This window comes from Leptopilina boulardi, unplaced genomic scaffold (genome assembly GCF_019393585.1).
Source record: "Leptopilina boulardi isolate dan_hultmark-lab unplaced genomic scaffold, ZJU_Lbou_2.1 LbouV2_55, whole genome shotgun sequence".
Taxonomy (NCBI): Eukaryota; Metazoa; Arthropoda; class Insecta; order Hymenoptera; family Figitidae; genus Leptopilina; species Leptopilina boulardi.
In genome coordinates this window covers 447,676-464,890 of record NW_026138000.1, presented here as the reverse complement: position 1 = coordinate 464,890, position 17,215 = coordinate 447,676, and the positions used below count along the sequence as shown (strand labels likewise).

Genomic DNA, 17,215 nt, shown 5'->3' with positions numbered 1-17,215 from the left:
TGTAGAGTCAAGGTAAGGTCAAAGTAGGTTCTAGGTATCGTCAAATTAGGTTCAATTTAGGCTCAAAGTAGATTTAATGTATGGTCAAAGTAGGTCCAATGTAGGTTCAAAATAGGATCAAAAAGGGGCAAAGTAGGTTCAACATAAGTTCAAAACAGGGTCAAATCAGTTTTAATGTAGAGTCAAATTAGGGTCAAAGTAGATTTAATGTAGGGTCAAAGTAGATCCAATGTAGGTTCAAAATAGGGTCAAAAAGGGTCAAAGTAGGAGCAATATAGGTTCAAATTAGGGTCAAGTTATGATCAATGTAGAGTCAAAGTAGAGTCAAGGTAAGGTCAAAGTAGGTTCTAGGTAGAGTCAAATAAGGTTCAATTTAGGGTCAAAGTAAGTCCAATGTAGGTTTCAAATAGGGTCAAAAAAGGGTCAAAGTAAGATCAATATAGGTTTAAAACAGTGTCAAATTAGTTTCAATGTAGAGTCAATATAAGGTCAAAGAAGGTCCAATGTAGGTTCAAAATAGGATCAAAAAGGGTCAAAGTAGGTTTAATATAAGTTCAAAACAGGGTCAAATTAGTTTCAATGTAGAGTCAAATTAGGGTCAAAGTAGATTTAATGTAGGGTCAAAAAGGGTCAAAGTAGGACCAATATAGGTTCAAATTAGGTTCAAATTATGTTCAATGTAGAGTCAAAGTAGAGTCAAGGTAAGGTCAAAGTTGCTTCTAGGTAGCGTCAAATTAGGTTCAATTTAGGGTCAAAGTAGATTTAATGTAGGGTCAAAGTAGGTCCAATGTAGGTTTCAAATAGGATCAAAAAGGGGTCAAAGTAAGACCAATATAGATTTAAAACAGTGTCAAATTAGTGTCAATGTAGAGTCAATGTAAGGTCAAAGAAGGTGCAATTTAGCGTCATAGTAGGTTCAATTCAGGGTTAAAGTAGATTTAATGTAGGGTCAAAGTAGTTCCAATGAAGATTTAAAATAGGATCAAATTAAGTGCAATATATAACCACATAGATTTATATATTTTATTATATTACATATAAACATTTTTATACAAATTTTGTTTCTATAAATTGTTTAAAGTCTATTTATATATATTTATTTATACATATAATATGTTAAAAAAAATAATTTAAATAATTAATTAATAAAAAAAAACATTTAATTATTCCTTTATATTAAACCTCTACTTCTAAAATTGCGTTTGAACTATCAAAATAGCGAATGCATTGTCCTTTTATGCAAGCCTGTAAAAAAGAAATTATTTTTAATTATTATTATTCTAATTTTTTTTTAAAAATTTAAAAAAATATTTCAATTATTTTAATATTTAAATACTTTGAGTGTATAATGACTATAATAATATAATTATAATATTATATTATTATTATTATTATTATGCTTACTTTATTTTTTCCACAAATAGTGCCTTCAGCTGGTGGAAAAAAAAGTTCATCACAATCATGTTCAAATCCAGGACGACCATTGCAAATAAGTTTTATGCACCTTCTTGTATCATTATGCTTTAAATTAGAGTAAAAATAATTAAATTTTTTTTTTCAATAATAGTGACAATTAGTAATAAAAATAAATTAAAAAATTTATTTTTAAATTTACATATATTATTATATTTTATATATTAATTGTACATACAATTCTATGATAACAAGCTTTGGTTCCAGCTTCTCTTAAACATTGTTCATCCATTGTCATAAATCTGCCGGGTAATGGTACTGTCATAGGTTCATTTTCCAATGGATTATTACGAAGACATTTTGCATTCTCTGATCTGTGAGGAATTTTGAAAAAAATAAATAAATTTTTTTACAAATGAAAACAAAAATAAAATAGAATAAAGGCTCAATGCAGAAGTAATACAGGGTTAAATAAAGTTTAATGTAGATTAAATACAGGTTGAATGGAGGTTCTAAGTAGGTCTAAAGTAGGTACAATATAGGTCTAATAGTATGGTTAAGGTAGGCCCAAAGTAGGTTCAAAGTAGATCTAATGCAGGATCAAAGTAGAGTTACAGTAGGGTCAAAGTAGGGTTAACGTAGGATCAAAGTAGGTTCTATGTAGGGGTAAAGTAGAATCCATATTCGGGCAAAGTATATATAATTTAGGCTCAAATTAGGATTCAAGTAGATCCAATGTAGGTTCAAAGTAGGGTTAATAAAGAGTCTAAGTAGGTCCAATCTTGGTTCAAATTGAGTCAAGTTAGGTTCAATCGAGGGTCAAAGTAGTATCAGAGAAGGTCATCTGTGTGGTTAAAGTAGATGCCATATAGGGTCAAATTAGAATCAAAGTAGGTCCAATGTAGGTTTAATTCAGACTCAAAATAGCATTAAAGTAGGTTCAATGTAGGTTCAAAGTAGAGTCAGTAAAAGGTCAAAGTAGGTGAAATGTAGAATCAATGTAGATTTAATTTAAGGTCAAAGTAGTCTTAATGTAGGGTTAAAGTAGGTCCTATATAGGTTTAGAATAGGGTTAATAAAGTGTCAAATTAGTTCAATTTAGGTCAAAGTAGATTTTCTATAGGGTCAAAAATGTAGGGTCAAATTAGTTAAATGTAGGGTTAAAGTAGGTCCTATGTAGGTTTAGAATAGGGTTAATAAAAGGTCAAAGTAGTTCAATTTAGGGTCAAAGTAGAGTTACAGTAGGGTCAAAATAGGGTCAACGGAGGATCCAAGTAGGTTCTATGTAGGGTTAAAGTAGATTCCATATTAGGGCAAAGTAAATATAATTTAGGCTCAAATTAGGATTCAAGTACGTGCAATGTAGGTTCAAAGTAGGGTTAATAAAGAGTCTAAGTAGGTCCAATGTTGGTTTAAATTGATTCAAGTTAGGTTTAATCTAGGGTCAAAGTAGGATCAGAGAAGGTCTTCTGTATGGTTTATGTAGAAACCATATAGGGTCAAAGTAGGTTCAATTTAGAGTTAAATTAGAATCAAAGTAGGTTCAATGTATGTCTAATTGAGACTCAAATTAGCATTAAAGTAGGTTCAATGTAGGTTCAAAGTAGAGTCAATAAAAGGTCAAAGTAGGCCCAATGTAGGTTAAAAAGTAGGGTCAAAGTATGTGAAATGTAGAATCAATGTAGGTTTTATTTAGGGTCAAAGTAGTCTCAATGTAGGGTTAAAGTAGGTCCTATGTAGGTTTAGAATAAGATTAATAAAGGGTCAAAGTAGTTCAATTTAGGGTCAAAGTAGAGTTACAGTAGGGTCAAAATAGGGTCAACGGAGGATCAAAGTAGGTTCTATGTAGGGTTAAAGTAGATTCCATATTAGGGCAAAGTAGATATAATATAGGCTCAAATTAGGATCCTAGTAGGTCCAATTTAGGTTCAAAGTATGGTTAATAAAGAGTCTAAGTAGGTCCAATGTTGGTTCAAATTGATTCAAGTTAGGTTTAATCTAGGGTCAAAGTAGGATCAATGTAGGGTTAAAGTAGGTCCTATGTAGGTTTAGAATAGGGTTAATAAAGGGTCAAAGTAGTTTAATTTTGGGTCAAAGTAGATTTAATCTAGGGTCAAAAAGGTAGGGTCAAATTAGATTTAATGCAGGGTCAAAGTAGGGTTAAAGTAGTTCCTATGTATTCTCAAATTAGGATCAAAGTTAAGTTAATGTAGGGTAAAAATATAATCCATGTAGGGTCAAAGTAGATTTAATGTTGGGTCAAAGTAGGGGCAAAGTACTTTCTATGTAGAGTCAAATTAGGTTCAAATTAGAATCAATGTAGATTCAACGTACCTTAAAAATTTTGATATTACTCTTCGGCTGCAAGGTGAAAATTTTATTCTGTTTATGAATTGACCGTAATAAGACATTATGTCACCATTTTCACCCAATGCACATTCTGAATTGTCTCCGTTAAGGTGATTTGCACCAAATCTAAAAAAAAATATTTTTATTTAAAAATATTATTATTATATTATCAACAAATGTTAAATTTTTGAAAATTAAAAAAAAAACAAAAAAAAAATTTTCTTACACGTGACCTAATTCATGTGTTGCTACATGAATTCCACTATATGCACCATTGTCCGCCACAATAGCAGTAGCTTTTATCATTTCTTTCCAGTCTTCAATAGTTTTTTTACACGCTTGACCAACATATGCACGACCTAAAAAAAAAAAAATTTTTTTTTTTTTTACAATATATAGAATCTATAATATTAATAATAATAATAAAAATTCGATTTATTTTCCATTAATTTATTATATTTTCTTAAAATTCTTACCATAAACTTGTATTCCATTGGATTGAATCATTATTGATCTGAAATTATTTTTTATTTTTTAATATATATTATTTTCATTAGATCAATAATAATTGTAAAAGTATGTTATATATATGTAATTTTTTTTTTTTTTTTTTTTTTTTTTTTTTTATTTTAAGTAAATATTTTCTCACCCAGTCATAAATACAGCTATATCATAATTTTTTGTGAATCTAAATTTTCTATTCATTTTTCCTAAATGAAATGAAAACTCTTCTAAAAGTTTTTCTGGTCTTGTTCCATTTGTTTCAACGCCTGGTAACATGTCTGATATCGCATTCTTTAGAAAATAATAATATTAATTAATAAAATTTTAATTTATCACTCGGTAAAATAATATTTATAATTTTCATTCCATATTATACCCCCACCCCCATCATAATTGAATTAATTTTTTTTTATATAGTTATTAGTTAAATATTATCCCATAATATGGGGCAATATTGTATAGTTATTTGTTCAATATTACCCCATAATGTTTGAAGGTAATATTGTACAACTATTTGTTCAATATTACCCCATAATATTTGGGGTAATATTGTATAGTTATTAGTTCAATATTACCCCATAATATTTGGGGTAATATTGTATAGTTATTAGTTCAATATTACCCCATAATATTTGGGGTAATATTGTATAGTTATTAATTCAATATTACCCTATAATAATGGATCGTTATTACCCCAATTTCTCGAAAAAATAATATTGCCACCGCCTTTATCGTTGTGGAAATATTTGATTATATAATATTAGTTCAATATTACCCCATTATATGGGGCAATATTGTATTGTTATTAGTTTAATATTACCCCACAATTCTGGGGCAATATTGTATAGTTATTTGTTCAATATTACCCCATAATGTTTGGAGGTAATATTGTACAACTATTTGTTCAATATTACCCCATAATATTTTGGGTAATAATGTATAGTTATTAGTTCAATATTACCCCATAATGTTTGGGGTAATATTGTACAATTATTTGTTCAAAATCACCCCATAATATTTGGGGTAATATTGTATAGTTATTAGTTCAATATTACCCCATAATGTTTTGGGGTAATATTGTAAAGAAAAATAAAAAATAATTTCTTACATTAACGATGACAATTCCATTAATTCGAAAACGAATTTTAGGATGTTGAAAATCTCTATATCGTAAATCAACTCCATAATATGTTGTTATTATATATTTTAAAGTGCGTTGAATGTCTTTGTCAAATTTTCTAAAAACAGAAAACAAAGTAAATAGCAAATAAATCTTTTTTTTAATCATAAAATAGAAAAAAAAAATTTTCTTTCTCTTTTTAATATATACATACATAAATAGGGTTTCATCAATGTAAATTAATAATTCAGGATAAACAGTTGAAATTTTTGAATTCTTGGTATTTGTATATAAATTCTCATCTTTCTTCTCTAGTGATTTTTCTTTTTTATATAATTCTACGTTAAAACATGAAAAAAAAGGAAGAAAATTTAAATTATTTTTGAAAATTTCAAAGAAAAAACTGTTTTTTCAAATTTCTTTTAAAATTAAATAAAAAAAAAAACTTACTAATTTTTTTCATATTATTTTTTTCACTATAACTCCATGCATTGATAATATGAGGTCGCATTTTCATTGATGAATCATAATAATTAGTTGATAATTTTCTATTTCTCGGATCATCATCTGGTAATGGTTGTATTGTAATTTCATCGCCAATTGTGCCTTGCTTTGATGGATGAAAATTATTATTATTATTATTATTTTTTTTTAATTTTATTATTTATTTATTATAATATAATTATAATAACAATACATTACTATGGGGTAATATTGAACTAATAAATTATTAATTCAATATTACCCCATAATATTTGGGGCAATATTGTATCGTTAGGGTAAAACTTGCCCCATAATATTTTTGAGACCGAATTATATCGATATTAGTTCAATATTACCCCATAATATTGTATTGTTATTAGTTCAATAATACCCCATTATATTGTATTGTTATTAGTTCAATATTACCCCATAGTATTTGGGGTAATATTACCCATCAATATTTAGGGTAATATTACTCCTTAATAATTAGGGCAATATTACCCCTTAATATTTGAGGGCAATATTTTATAGTTATTAGTTCAATATTACCCCATAATATTTGGGGTAATATTGTATTGTTATTAGTTCAATATAACCCCATAATATTTGGGGTAATATTGTATTGTTAGGGTTAAACTTGCCCCATAATATTTTTGAAGCCGAATTGTATGGATATTAGTTCAATATTACCCCATAATATTTGGGGTAATATTGTATTGTTATTAGTTCAATATTACCCCTTTGTATTTGGGGTAATATTACCTCTTAATATTTAGAGTAATATTACCCCTTAATATTTGTGGCCGATTTTTTATAGTTATTAGTTCAATATTACCCCATAATAATGAATTGTCATCTATAAATGTAGTTTAAGGTTATGTTTACATACCATAATTAAATTACCATCCTCGTCTGTTGTCAAATAAACAGTTGCATTATTTTTATCGTCAACATAAAAGTCTTTTAGATTTTTTATTGCCTTAAAAAAAAATTATATAAAAATTTTAATTTTTAAAAAAAAAGAAATTAATTAATTAGTAGAAAAATTTTAATAAAAAAAAAAAAAAAAAAAAAAAAATTTTTTTCAAATAATTATAAATTGTTTTATACATTTGGAATAAGATGATAACGATAACCATTTGGTGAATTTTTATCTGATTTTGTCATCCAAACCATTGTATGAGTTCCAATTAAAGTTGAATCAGCTGGTTGTAAATAAAGATCAATATTTTTTCCATTATCATATGGTATAGTAATTATTTTTTCCGTTGATCGTTTATTAATTCTTTTTTCTATTGGATATACAATTTTATCATGTGTCAAGGTTTCACGTAACTGTTACCAAAAAAATAAAAATAAATAAAAATCATTTATTATTCAATAAAATCAAAATAAATTTTTTTTAAATGTTCATTAAAATTTTATGATGTTGTAAAAAAAAATTAAGTAATACTTTTTCTTAAGTGCTTTTATTATATATAAATATGTATTTTTTTTATATTTTTAATTATTTAAAATATTAAATTTATTTATCAATTAATTATTAAACTGATTAAATAATTAATAATAATAAATTAATTTAATTAATTAAATTTAATGAAAAATAAATAAAAATAATAATAAAAATAAAGTACAACATTATAAAATATAAGAACATATAATTGTAACATTTACTTTATATTATAATAATTATAAAAATATATTAATAAAACACTCACCAGGAAAGAATAAACAAGAGGCGACAGTATAATGTAGAAAAATATGTGATAAAGTAACATTTTTTTTTTATTTATTTATTTATTTTAAAAAACTAAATAATTTTTTGCCTGAAAAAAAAATCCAAAAATTAACTATAATTTATTAATTACGATTAAAATTCTAGTTAATTTAAATAAATTATTTAAATTTTTTTTTAAATTAAGATTGAAAAAAAAATTTTTTTATTTAATTAATTTTTGTACTAATAATTAATAATTTATTAGTAATTATCTATTTAATTTTTTTTATTTATTTCAAAATGAGTTTCCGTAGTCCAAATGAAACATTAAGTAATTATTAATTATTTAGTAATTAATTACAAATTAATAATTATTAATAAAAAATTTTTAAGTATTTAGTAATAATTAATTAATAATAACTAATTTTTATTAATTTATTAATTATTAATTTGTACCTAGTTAATTAATAACAGTTAATTATTAATAATAAATTAGTAATTAATTTATTAATAATTAATTAATAATAATTGGTTAGTAATTATAATTAGTAATTAATAATTAATTAGTAATTAGTAATTAATAATTAATTAGTAGTTAGTAATTAATAATTAATTAGTAGTTAGTAATTAATTATTAAGTAGTAATTAATTAGTAATTTGTAAGTAGTAATTAATTTGCAATTAGTAATTAATAATTAATTGGTAATTAGTAATTAATAATTAATTAGTAATTAGTAATTAATAATTATTTATTAATTAGTAATTAATAATTATTTACTAATTAGTAATTAATAATTATTTATTAATTAGTAATTAATTAGTAATTATTAATTAATTAGTCATTACTTAGTAGTTAGTAATTAATTAGTAAGTAGTAATTAATTAGTAATTAGTAATTAATTAGTAATTAGTAATTAATAATTAATTAGTAATTAGTAATTAATAATTAATTAGTAATTAGTTATTAATAAATAATTAGTAATTAGTAATTAATTAGTAATTAATAAATAATTAGTAATTAAAAGAAATTAATAAATAATGAGTAATAAATTAGTAATTAATAAATAATTAGTAATTAATTAGTAATTAATTAATAATTACTAATTAATTAGTAATTAATTAATAATTAGTAATTAATTAGTAATTAATTAGTAATTAATTAATAATTAGTAATTAGTTAATAAATAATTACAAATTAATAATTAATTACTAATTATAATTACTAACCAATTATTATTAATTAATAATTATAAATTAATATATATATATATATATATATATATATATATATATATATATATATATATATATATATATATATATATATATTATTAATTAATTATTATATAAAAAACAATAGTTTTTACCTGTTGTTATTGAATTGTAGTATCACACTTAAATTATTATTAATATAATCTTTGAGATAGTACTGAGAAGGAATATTATAATTTTTCTTTTTTTATACTGTTAAATTGATAATATATTTCAAAAATTCAATTGTGCAAATGAATAGAAATTAAAAGAAATAAATTAACTTTAACAAAAATGTGTCAACATTATTGTTCTATTTATTTCAATTAACGTTAATTGATGACGTCTGAAAAAAAAGGAAGTGCGTCAAATTTTGTTGAATATCAATAAATATTGATTCGAAAAAAAAAAAATTATTACGTAAATTTTAATATTTAAATCCATATTTTAAATATAAAGAAAAAATCCCAATGAATTAAATGAAAATTTATAATTTTTTAATAATAAAAAAAAAAATTTTTTCTATTAATTTTTTTTTCAACAATTACATATATATATATATATATATATATATATATATATATACATTACAATTACATTAATATTAACTATAAAGTTTATTTGTTTTAAGACATCAGAGGTTGCGATACATTTAAATATTTAATATTAACTAAGAATAATATTTTACGAAATTTATTCTTTTATATATTTATTTGTTTAATTTTTTTTTTTCCTTCAATAATAACTAATCACTCCAGGTACAATTGATGATGTTTTACTGACACATTCTCCATTGAGGCAGATCTAAAAAAAAAAGGAGGAAAAAAAAAACATTTATTCATTGACGAAAAAAGACAAATTCTAATAAATCATTATATTGACATTTTTTTTTTTTAAATTATTTTTAAAAAAGACTTTAATCAAAGAAAAAGCATTAGAATAGAAGAGAAATTTTTTTTAATATTAAAAAAAAAAATATATTTTAAAAAATAATTTGTTTAAAAAAAAATATTTTTTTAATATTAAAAAAAAAAAATATTTTAAAATATAATTTGTTTAAAAAAAATTTCTTTTTAATATTCAAAAAAAATATTTTAGAAAAATAATTTGTTTAAAAAGAAATATTTTTTTTTTAAATTTGAAAATGAGTTATTAAATTATTTATTATTACTTTATTATCATCGCATGTCGATCCTTCGGCAGCTGGATTTTTTGAAATGCAAACACCTCTTTTTGTTAAATCCGGATGCTTACAAAATAAAGCGACACAAACATTTCGTTGTTCCTGTAATAATTAATATTATTAATTAATAATTAAATGATGCCTAATTCAATTTATTGTTAAAATTATTAATTAATAGACAATTAATTATTCATTTAATTAATTAATAATTAATTTAGAATAATTAATAATAAATCAATTAATAATTAATTAGGAATAATTAATAATGAATCAATTAATAATTAATTAAGTAAGACAGAGAAAGTAAATAAAGTTATATATTACCTAAATAATTATTAATTAATTTCTCTTTATTAATTATTAAATAATTAATTATTACCTAAGTAGGTATTCATGATTGGTTATTAATTAAAATCTAATTAGTTGTTAATTAATACCTAATTGTTTATTAATTATTATTTAATTATATATATATATATATATTAATTTTTAATTAACTGCTTTTTATTATTTACTTAGTAATTAATTATTAAATAATTAGTTATTAACTTATTAGTTAATTAATAATTAATTATTTACTTATTAATTAAAATCTAATTAGTTGTTAATTAATACCTAATTGTTTATTAATTATTATTTACTTATATATTAATTTTTAATTAACTGCATTTTATTATTTACTTAGTAATTAATTATTAAATAATTAGTTATTAACTAATTAGTTAATTAATAATTAATTATTTAGTTATTAATTATTACCTAATTGTATATTTATTATTAATTAATTATTAATAATTAATAATTAATTAATAATAAATTAATAATTAATTATTCATAATTAGTTAGTAATAAATTAATAATTGTTTAATTACCAACTTATTACTAATTAATTAACGATTAATTAGTAATTGATTAATATTTTTTAGTTAAATAATTAACAATTAATTTAATTAATATTAATTAGATAATTGAATAGAAACTAATTAATTAATTATTGATTAATTGATAATTATTATAATTTATTTGGATTATTTTTCTTGTCAGACTATTGTCAGGAAAAAGAAAAAAATTTTTTTACAACTATTTCTATGTGCATTGATTTTTAAAAATTAATTAAAACTTACTCCACAACTTTTGGTATTTGACATTGCCATGCATTGATCGTCTAATGATAAATATGTACCGGGTAAAATTTTTGGCAATGGTTTATCCACTGGTGGAGAATTATAAAGACAATTTCTCTTCTCATCGCTAAATTAAAAAGAAGAAAAAAAAATTAATAAATAAATAAATAACAAAATTTTTTTTTTTTTTTTGACATCATATAGAAAATCGAATGTTTGAAATAGAATTTTTTTTTCCGTAATTGATATATACGTACTTAATAAAACTTCTCAATTCCTCTTGACTGCATGGTGAGAAACGCAATTTATTTACATCTTTACCATCGTAACTCATAATGTAACCCTTGTCCCAATTGCATGCTTCCGGTCCTTCTTTCATATTATCATGTTCAGCACCCATACTAATTAGAAAATTAAATTATTATTATTACTGATTTAGAAACAAAAAATTATTTCCTTCTTTAATTTTTTATATTAAAAAAAAAAAATTCTATTTTTCATATGAAAAAAATTCTCTTTTTTAATTTTAAATATATAAAAAAAAAATTTCCTTTTTTAATTTTAAATATAAAAAAAAAATTCTTTTTTTAATTTTATATGTAAAAAAAAATTCCCTTTACAATTTTACATGTAAAAAAATGCCCTTTTTAATTTTACATATAAAGAAAATGCAAATTGAAAAAAAAAATTAATAAAACACTAAAAGAATTAAGTAGTTAAACACTATGTAAACGTCGTTTATATTTTTTTTCGGCGCCTAGGTTGAGAACATTGCGCGCGCAGCAGGCGAGTGGTGAGGGAGAAGAGCTCTGATTAGTCGTTGCGCGCTCCCCACCACTTCTAGCATGCTGCGCGCGCAGTGTTCTCAACCTAGGCGCCGAAAGATGTAAAAGTTTTTTTTTTTTTTTTTTACTAAATTTGTTTAATTAAATATATTTGCCACCGGTCAAATTATAATATATAAAAAAAAATAAAAAAAATTAATAATAAAATTTTTAAAAAAAATTATTTTTTTTTTTTTTGACTAAATTTGTTTAATTAAATATTTTCTAATATATTACTTAATATATTAATTTACAATATAGAAAAATAATAATTACCAACAAAAAATTAATGAATAATAAAATTTTTAAAAAAATTAATATTTTTTTTTTGCAAAAAAAAAAACAGTAAGAAAAATTAATATATAAAACGTACACATGGGCCAATTCGTGAGCACCATTGATTACTCCATTAAAAGAGCCATCATCCTCAATGAGACCCAATGATCGTACACCTCTAAAGTCCTTTCTACATGCACCCTGAAAATATGCAATTCCTTCCAAAAAAAAAAAAATTTTTTCTAATTAATTTCTTTTTTTTCTTTTAGTAACCAACAATTTTTCTTTTCTAAATATTATTTAATTATTTCTTTTATAAATATTAATAACAATATAATTAAAAAAAAAAAAAAAAAAAAAAAAAAAAAAAATTGAAACAATTTTTGAAAAAACAATATAAAAAATTTTTTTTTTAATTTACCTGCCACATCTTTTTCATATGTTCCATCTTCATTTTTTACTTCCAGGTCCATTCTTTTTACATCAAATAAAAAAGAAATTTATTAATTAAAAAATAATTTTAAAAAATTTATTTATTTATATTTTATTGGATAAAATTTTTTTTACCATTACTGTGTTTCCTTGATAAAAAAAATTAATTTAATTTTATTTTTGTTGTTTTAAATAATAAAAAACTTTCTTTATTTATTTTTTTTTTATTTTATTATTACCCTGTTATGTATAATGCGATGTCATAATCCTTCTTGAAGGTGAATTGCTTCTCTTCCACCAAAAACTTTGCAATATCATCCAATGACTCATCCACCGATAAATGTCTTTCTCTTATGTAGGTTTTTAAAAATAAACTAAATCCCTGTAATTTATATAAACAATAATATTAAAATAAATAATAAAAAAAAATATTTTAAAAATATATTAAAAAAAAAAAATTAAAAAAAAAAAATATTTATTATATATTTATATATATTTATTTATTAAAAATATATTTTTTATTTTATTTTTTTATTATTATTATTATAATTATTTAAATTTTCAAAAAATATTAATATAAAAAATAAAAAAAAATATAATAAAAATAATTCTTTTTTTAATATTATAATTTTTATAATAAAAAAAATTATATATTAATATCAATATAATTGAATTTTTTTTTTTAAGTTACATCAATTAAAACAATTCCAGCAACGTTTAGACGAATTTTTGGACGTTCAATTGCTCTGTATCTTAGATCAATTCCATTAAACAAACTTGCGATATAACCCACTGCTTTTGTTACATTTCTATTAAAAACACTAAAAAAAAAAAAAAATTTATTATAATAACCATATTAATTAAATTTTTTTTTTAAATCATTAAATTAATTTTTATTATCATTATTAAAATTACCAAAAAAAATTAAAATTAATTTATAAAAAAAAAAATATATATATTTATTAATTTTTTAATAACTCACTTAAATAATTTCTGATCAATAAATACTAAAATTTCCGGATAGACAACATTTGGAGCTGATCGTTTTGTTCTTTTATTTATATTTTGCGAAACTATTTCTTCATTATCATATTTCTTGGATGCTATTTATTTATTTATTTATTTATTTAAAAAAAAAGAATAAATTTCATTAATTTCTTTTTTTTCATTTTTTTATATTTAATATATTGTATAGATAATATTATATGAATTTAAATTATATTTACCAAAAATAAAAAAGAAAAAAAAATTTTTTTTATATAATACACATAAATGTAGTAATAATGATGAAACTTACAAAATAGTTTGGTAATATTTAAAGATGGTTCGGCAATTTTAAAAACAATGTGATCAGGTAAATTTAAATAATTAACGTCTGAATTATTTGAAACATTACGACGAAAACGATGTCTTCTTGGTATTGGTTTTATACCAAAGAAACGTCCAAATATGCCGTCCTGCAAAAAAATGGAAAAAAAAAAATTTTCATTTTTTGTAAATCAAAAATTTTTTTTTGAAATTTTTTTTTTTTATAAAAACATTTTAAATAACTTTTTATGTTTTACGTCTTACGTTTTACGTCATACGTTTTACGTTATGCAACTTACGTCTTACGTTATACGTTATGCGTCTTAGGCTATACGTCTTACTATCAACTTTGTTATACGTCGTACGTCTCACGTCTTACTTTCAACTTTGTACGTTTTACGTCATACGTGTTACGTTATACGTGTTACTTTCAACTTTGTACGTTATACGTATAACGTTTTACGTGTTACGTTATACGTCATACGTGTTACGCTAAACGTCGTACGTCTCACGTCTTACTTTCAACTTTTTACGTTATACATCATACGTTATGCGTCTTACGTTATACGTCTTACGTTATACGTCTTACATTCAACATTGTACGTGTTACGTTTCATGTACGTCTTACGGTATACATTTTACGTTATACGTCGTACGTCTCACGTTATACGTTATGAGGCTTACGTTACACGTGTCATACGTCTTACGTTACACGTCTTACGTTATACGTTATGCGTCTTACGTTATACGTCATACGTGTTACGCTAAACGTCGTACGTCTCACGTCTTACTTTCAACTTTTTACGTTATACATCATACGTTATGCGTCTTACGTTATACGTCTTACGTTATACGTCTTACATTCAACATGTTACGTGTTATGTTACATGTACGTCTTACGGTATACGTCTTACGTTATACGTTATGCGTCTTACGTTATACGTCTTACGTTATACGTCTTACATTCAACATTGTACGTGATACGTTTCATGTACGTCTTACGTTATGCGTCTTACATTATACGTCTTACATTCAACATGGTACGTGTTATGTTACATGTACGTCTTACGGTATACGTCTTACGTTATACGTTATGCGTCTTACGTTATACGTCTTACATTCAACATTGTACGTGATACGTTTCATGTACGTCTTACGGTATACGTCTTACGTTATACGTCGTACGTCTCACGTTATACGTTATGAGGCTTACGTTACACGTGTCGTTCGTCTTACGTTATGCGTCTTACATTATACGTCTTACATTCAACATGGTACGTGTTATGTTACATGTACGTCTTACGGTATACGTCTTACGTTATACGTTATGAGGCTTACGTTACACATGTTACGTTATAAGACGTACGTTATACGTCGTACGTGTTACGTTATACGTCTTACGTCGTACATCATAAGTTACACGTTTTAAGCCTTACGTTATACGCCGTATGTGTTACGTTATACGTCGTACGTGTTACGTTATACGTCGTACGTGTTACATTGTGTCCACAATAGAACAAAAACATGAAAGTAAACGTAACGTATCCATTAAAAATACATTGTGACGTTACGTATACGTTCATGTTTCTGGTCTATTCTGGACAGGCCCTTACGTTATACGTCGTACGTCTTACGTTTTATCGTGTTACGTCTTACGTTATACGTTTTACGTCTTACGTTACACGTGTAACGTGTTACGTTTTACGTAAAAAAAATTTAATCACATTAAAAATCTTAAACAAAAAAAAAATTTTTGTTTACTCACAAACTCTTTATTTCCCTCTTCGTCAGTTTTTACCGTGATTGCTGCATCATTTTTTACATCTTGATACAATTGACCAATATTTTTCATTGCCTAATAAGTTTTGTAAATATATTATATATTTTATATTAAAAATTAAATTAATTAATTAAATTAATTATTTATTTGAAAATTAGTTTTATTAATTTTATTAATTATTTTTCCATTTATTTTTGAAAATAAGTGAATAATTTTTTTTGTATAATAAAAGAAAAAAGAAAAAAAAAAAATTTTTACACACATCTGGAACCTCTGTATAATCGAGACCATTAAATGTACTCTTGGCCTTCCAAACTTTTGTATGTTCACCAATTAATAAACCTTCGACTGGTTCTAGATATAATGTTTTTTCTTGATTAAAAATTCGTGCTCTTAATATTGTTGTTGCTCTTTTATGAATTTTGTGTTTAACTTTAACTACTTCGTATTCTGGTACTAAAATTAAAAAAATTGTTTTTTTTTTTTAATATCTAAATTATGTTAGTAATTTTTATTTAAAAAAATTTTTTTTATTACTTATTATTATGTTAGTGTTTTTTTTTTTATTTAAAAAAAAATAATACAATATTAAATTTAATTAACTAATATAATTTTAGAAAATTTTAATTACCAGCTTCAGGTGTGGTTTGAAATATCTCTTTAATTTCATCTTTTGTCATATCTTCATGAAACTTGTTGAAAAATAAAATTTTTTTATTAAAATTAAAAAATAAAAAAAAAATTCAATTATTGGATTAATAAATGCATTGCAATTAATTAAAAAACAATTATTAATTAATTGTTTAAACAATGATAAACAAATTTTATAAATAATTTGTTTAAATTAACAAAAAAAAACAACATAGAAATTTTAAACAAAATTTTCCAATTTATTTAAATATAAATAAATATACGAAATATAAATAAATAATATAAATAAATAAATAATATAAATAAATAATTAATTAAATATAAATAAATATAAAATATAAAAATAAATTAATAAATAAATAATTTATGAACAATTTATAAATAATTTAATTAAATTTTTATTAAAAAAATTTTTTTTTTAATTGAAAATCAAAAAAAAAATTATTTCTAACAAAATAGAAATAAATTTTCTTCTTTAATTTCACAAAAAATAGAAATTTATTTCAGTATGGTAAATTTTACCTTCCATGATTGTGTAAATGGCACAAGAAACGCGCAAAAAAGCGTCACAAAAAGCATCATTTTTTTTTTTTGAATTTATTTTTTAATTTTTTTTTAAATTTTTTTAAAAATACCTCCAAATAGTTAAAAACAAAAATGTATTTAAAAAAATAAATAAATAAAATTTTTACTATTAATACAAGTGAAAAATATTTTTTTTTTTTTGTTTAAAGAAATTAATTTTTTTTTTCAATGAAATTTTTTTTAAACAATATTGACGAAAAATTGTGAATTTCCTT

General features: G+C 22.2%; 3 protein-coding genes across 5 annotated transcripts in view; 1 reads left to right on the top strand and 2 right to left on the bottom strand.

The window, feature by feature from the left end:
- The window catches only part of LOC127290076 (dorsal-ventral patterning protein Sog), a 171,356-nt gene that overhangs the window by 105,967 nt on the left and 48,174 nt on the right, over window positions 1-17,215 (top strand). The gene's annotated exons all lie outside the window — the stretch shown is intronic.
- Window positions 1,010-9,013, bottom strand: LOC127290079 (A disintegrin and metalloproteinase with thrombospondin motifs 1-like). Its single transcript, XM_051318469.1, has 14 exons — window positions 8,954-9,013; window positions 7,588-7,695; window positions 6,980-7,204; window positions 6,759-6,848; window positions 5,837-5,996; window positions 5,601-5,724; window positions 5,375-5,504; window positions 4,412-4,557; window positions 4,239-4,276; window positions 3,989-4,121; window positions 3,748-3,888; window positions 1,652-1,787; window positions 1,405-1,521; window positions 1,010-1,245 (listed from the first exon to the last, which is right to left on the bottom strand). Exons 2-14 carry the CDS (start codon window positions 7,645-7,647, stop codon window positions 1,177-1,179), a joined length of 1,569 nt encoding a protein of 522 aa, XP_051174426.1. The 5' UTR covers window positions 7,648-7,695; window positions 8,954-9,013; the 3' UTR covers window positions 1,010-1,176.
- LOC127290078 (venom metalloproteinase 2-like) lies at window positions 9,436-17,185 on the bottom strand. Its single transcript, XM_051318468.1, has 14 exons — window positions 16,938-17,185; window positions 16,396-16,456; window positions 16,027-16,220; window positions 15,750-15,839; window positions 13,974-14,133; window positions 13,659-13,779; window positions 13,368-13,497; window positions 12,916-13,058; window positions 12,666-12,718; window positions 12,342-12,462; window positions 11,402-11,545; window positions 11,145-11,271; window positions 10,009-10,122; window positions 9,436-9,641 (listed from the first exon to the last, which is right to left on the bottom strand). The coding sequence occupies exons 1-14, from the start codon at window positions 16,995-16,997 to the stop codon at window positions 9,573-9,575; spliced, it is 1,587 nt and encodes a 528-aa protein (XP_051174425.1). The 5' UTR covers window positions 16,998-17,185; the 3' UTR covers window positions 9,436-9,572.

What these genes read in the sequence shown, in the direction of transcription:
- LOC127290079 (XM_051318469.1), bottom strand. Translation starts at nt 7,647, where the DNA reads ATGTTACTTTATCACATATTTTTCTACATTATACTGTCGCCTCTTGTT. An exon ending in ATAGCTGTATTTATGACTGG is followed by an intron (nt 4,277 to 4,411) that starts GTGAGAAAATAT and finishes AAATAATTTCAG; the next exon opens with ATCAATAATGATTCAATCCA. An exon ending in CTATTTGTGGAAAAAATAAA is followed by an intron (nt 1,246 to 1,404) that starts GTAAGCATAATA and finishes TCTTTTTTACAG; the next exon opens with GCTTGCATAAAAGGACAATG.
- LOC127290078 (XM_051318468.1), bottom strand. Translation starts at nt 16,997, where the DNA reads ATGATGCTTTTTGTGACGCTTTTTTGCGCGTTTCTTGTGCCATTTACA. An exon ending in TCAAACCACACCTGAAGCTG is followed by an intron (nt 16,221 to 16,395) that starts GTAATTAAAATT and finishes TTTTAATTTTAG; the next exon opens with TACCAGAATACGAAGTAGTT. An exon ending in GCTCACGAATTGGCCCATGT is followed by an intron (nt 11,546 to 12,341) that starts GTACGTTTTATA and finishes TTTTCTAATTAG; the next exon opens with TATGGGTGCTGAACATGATA.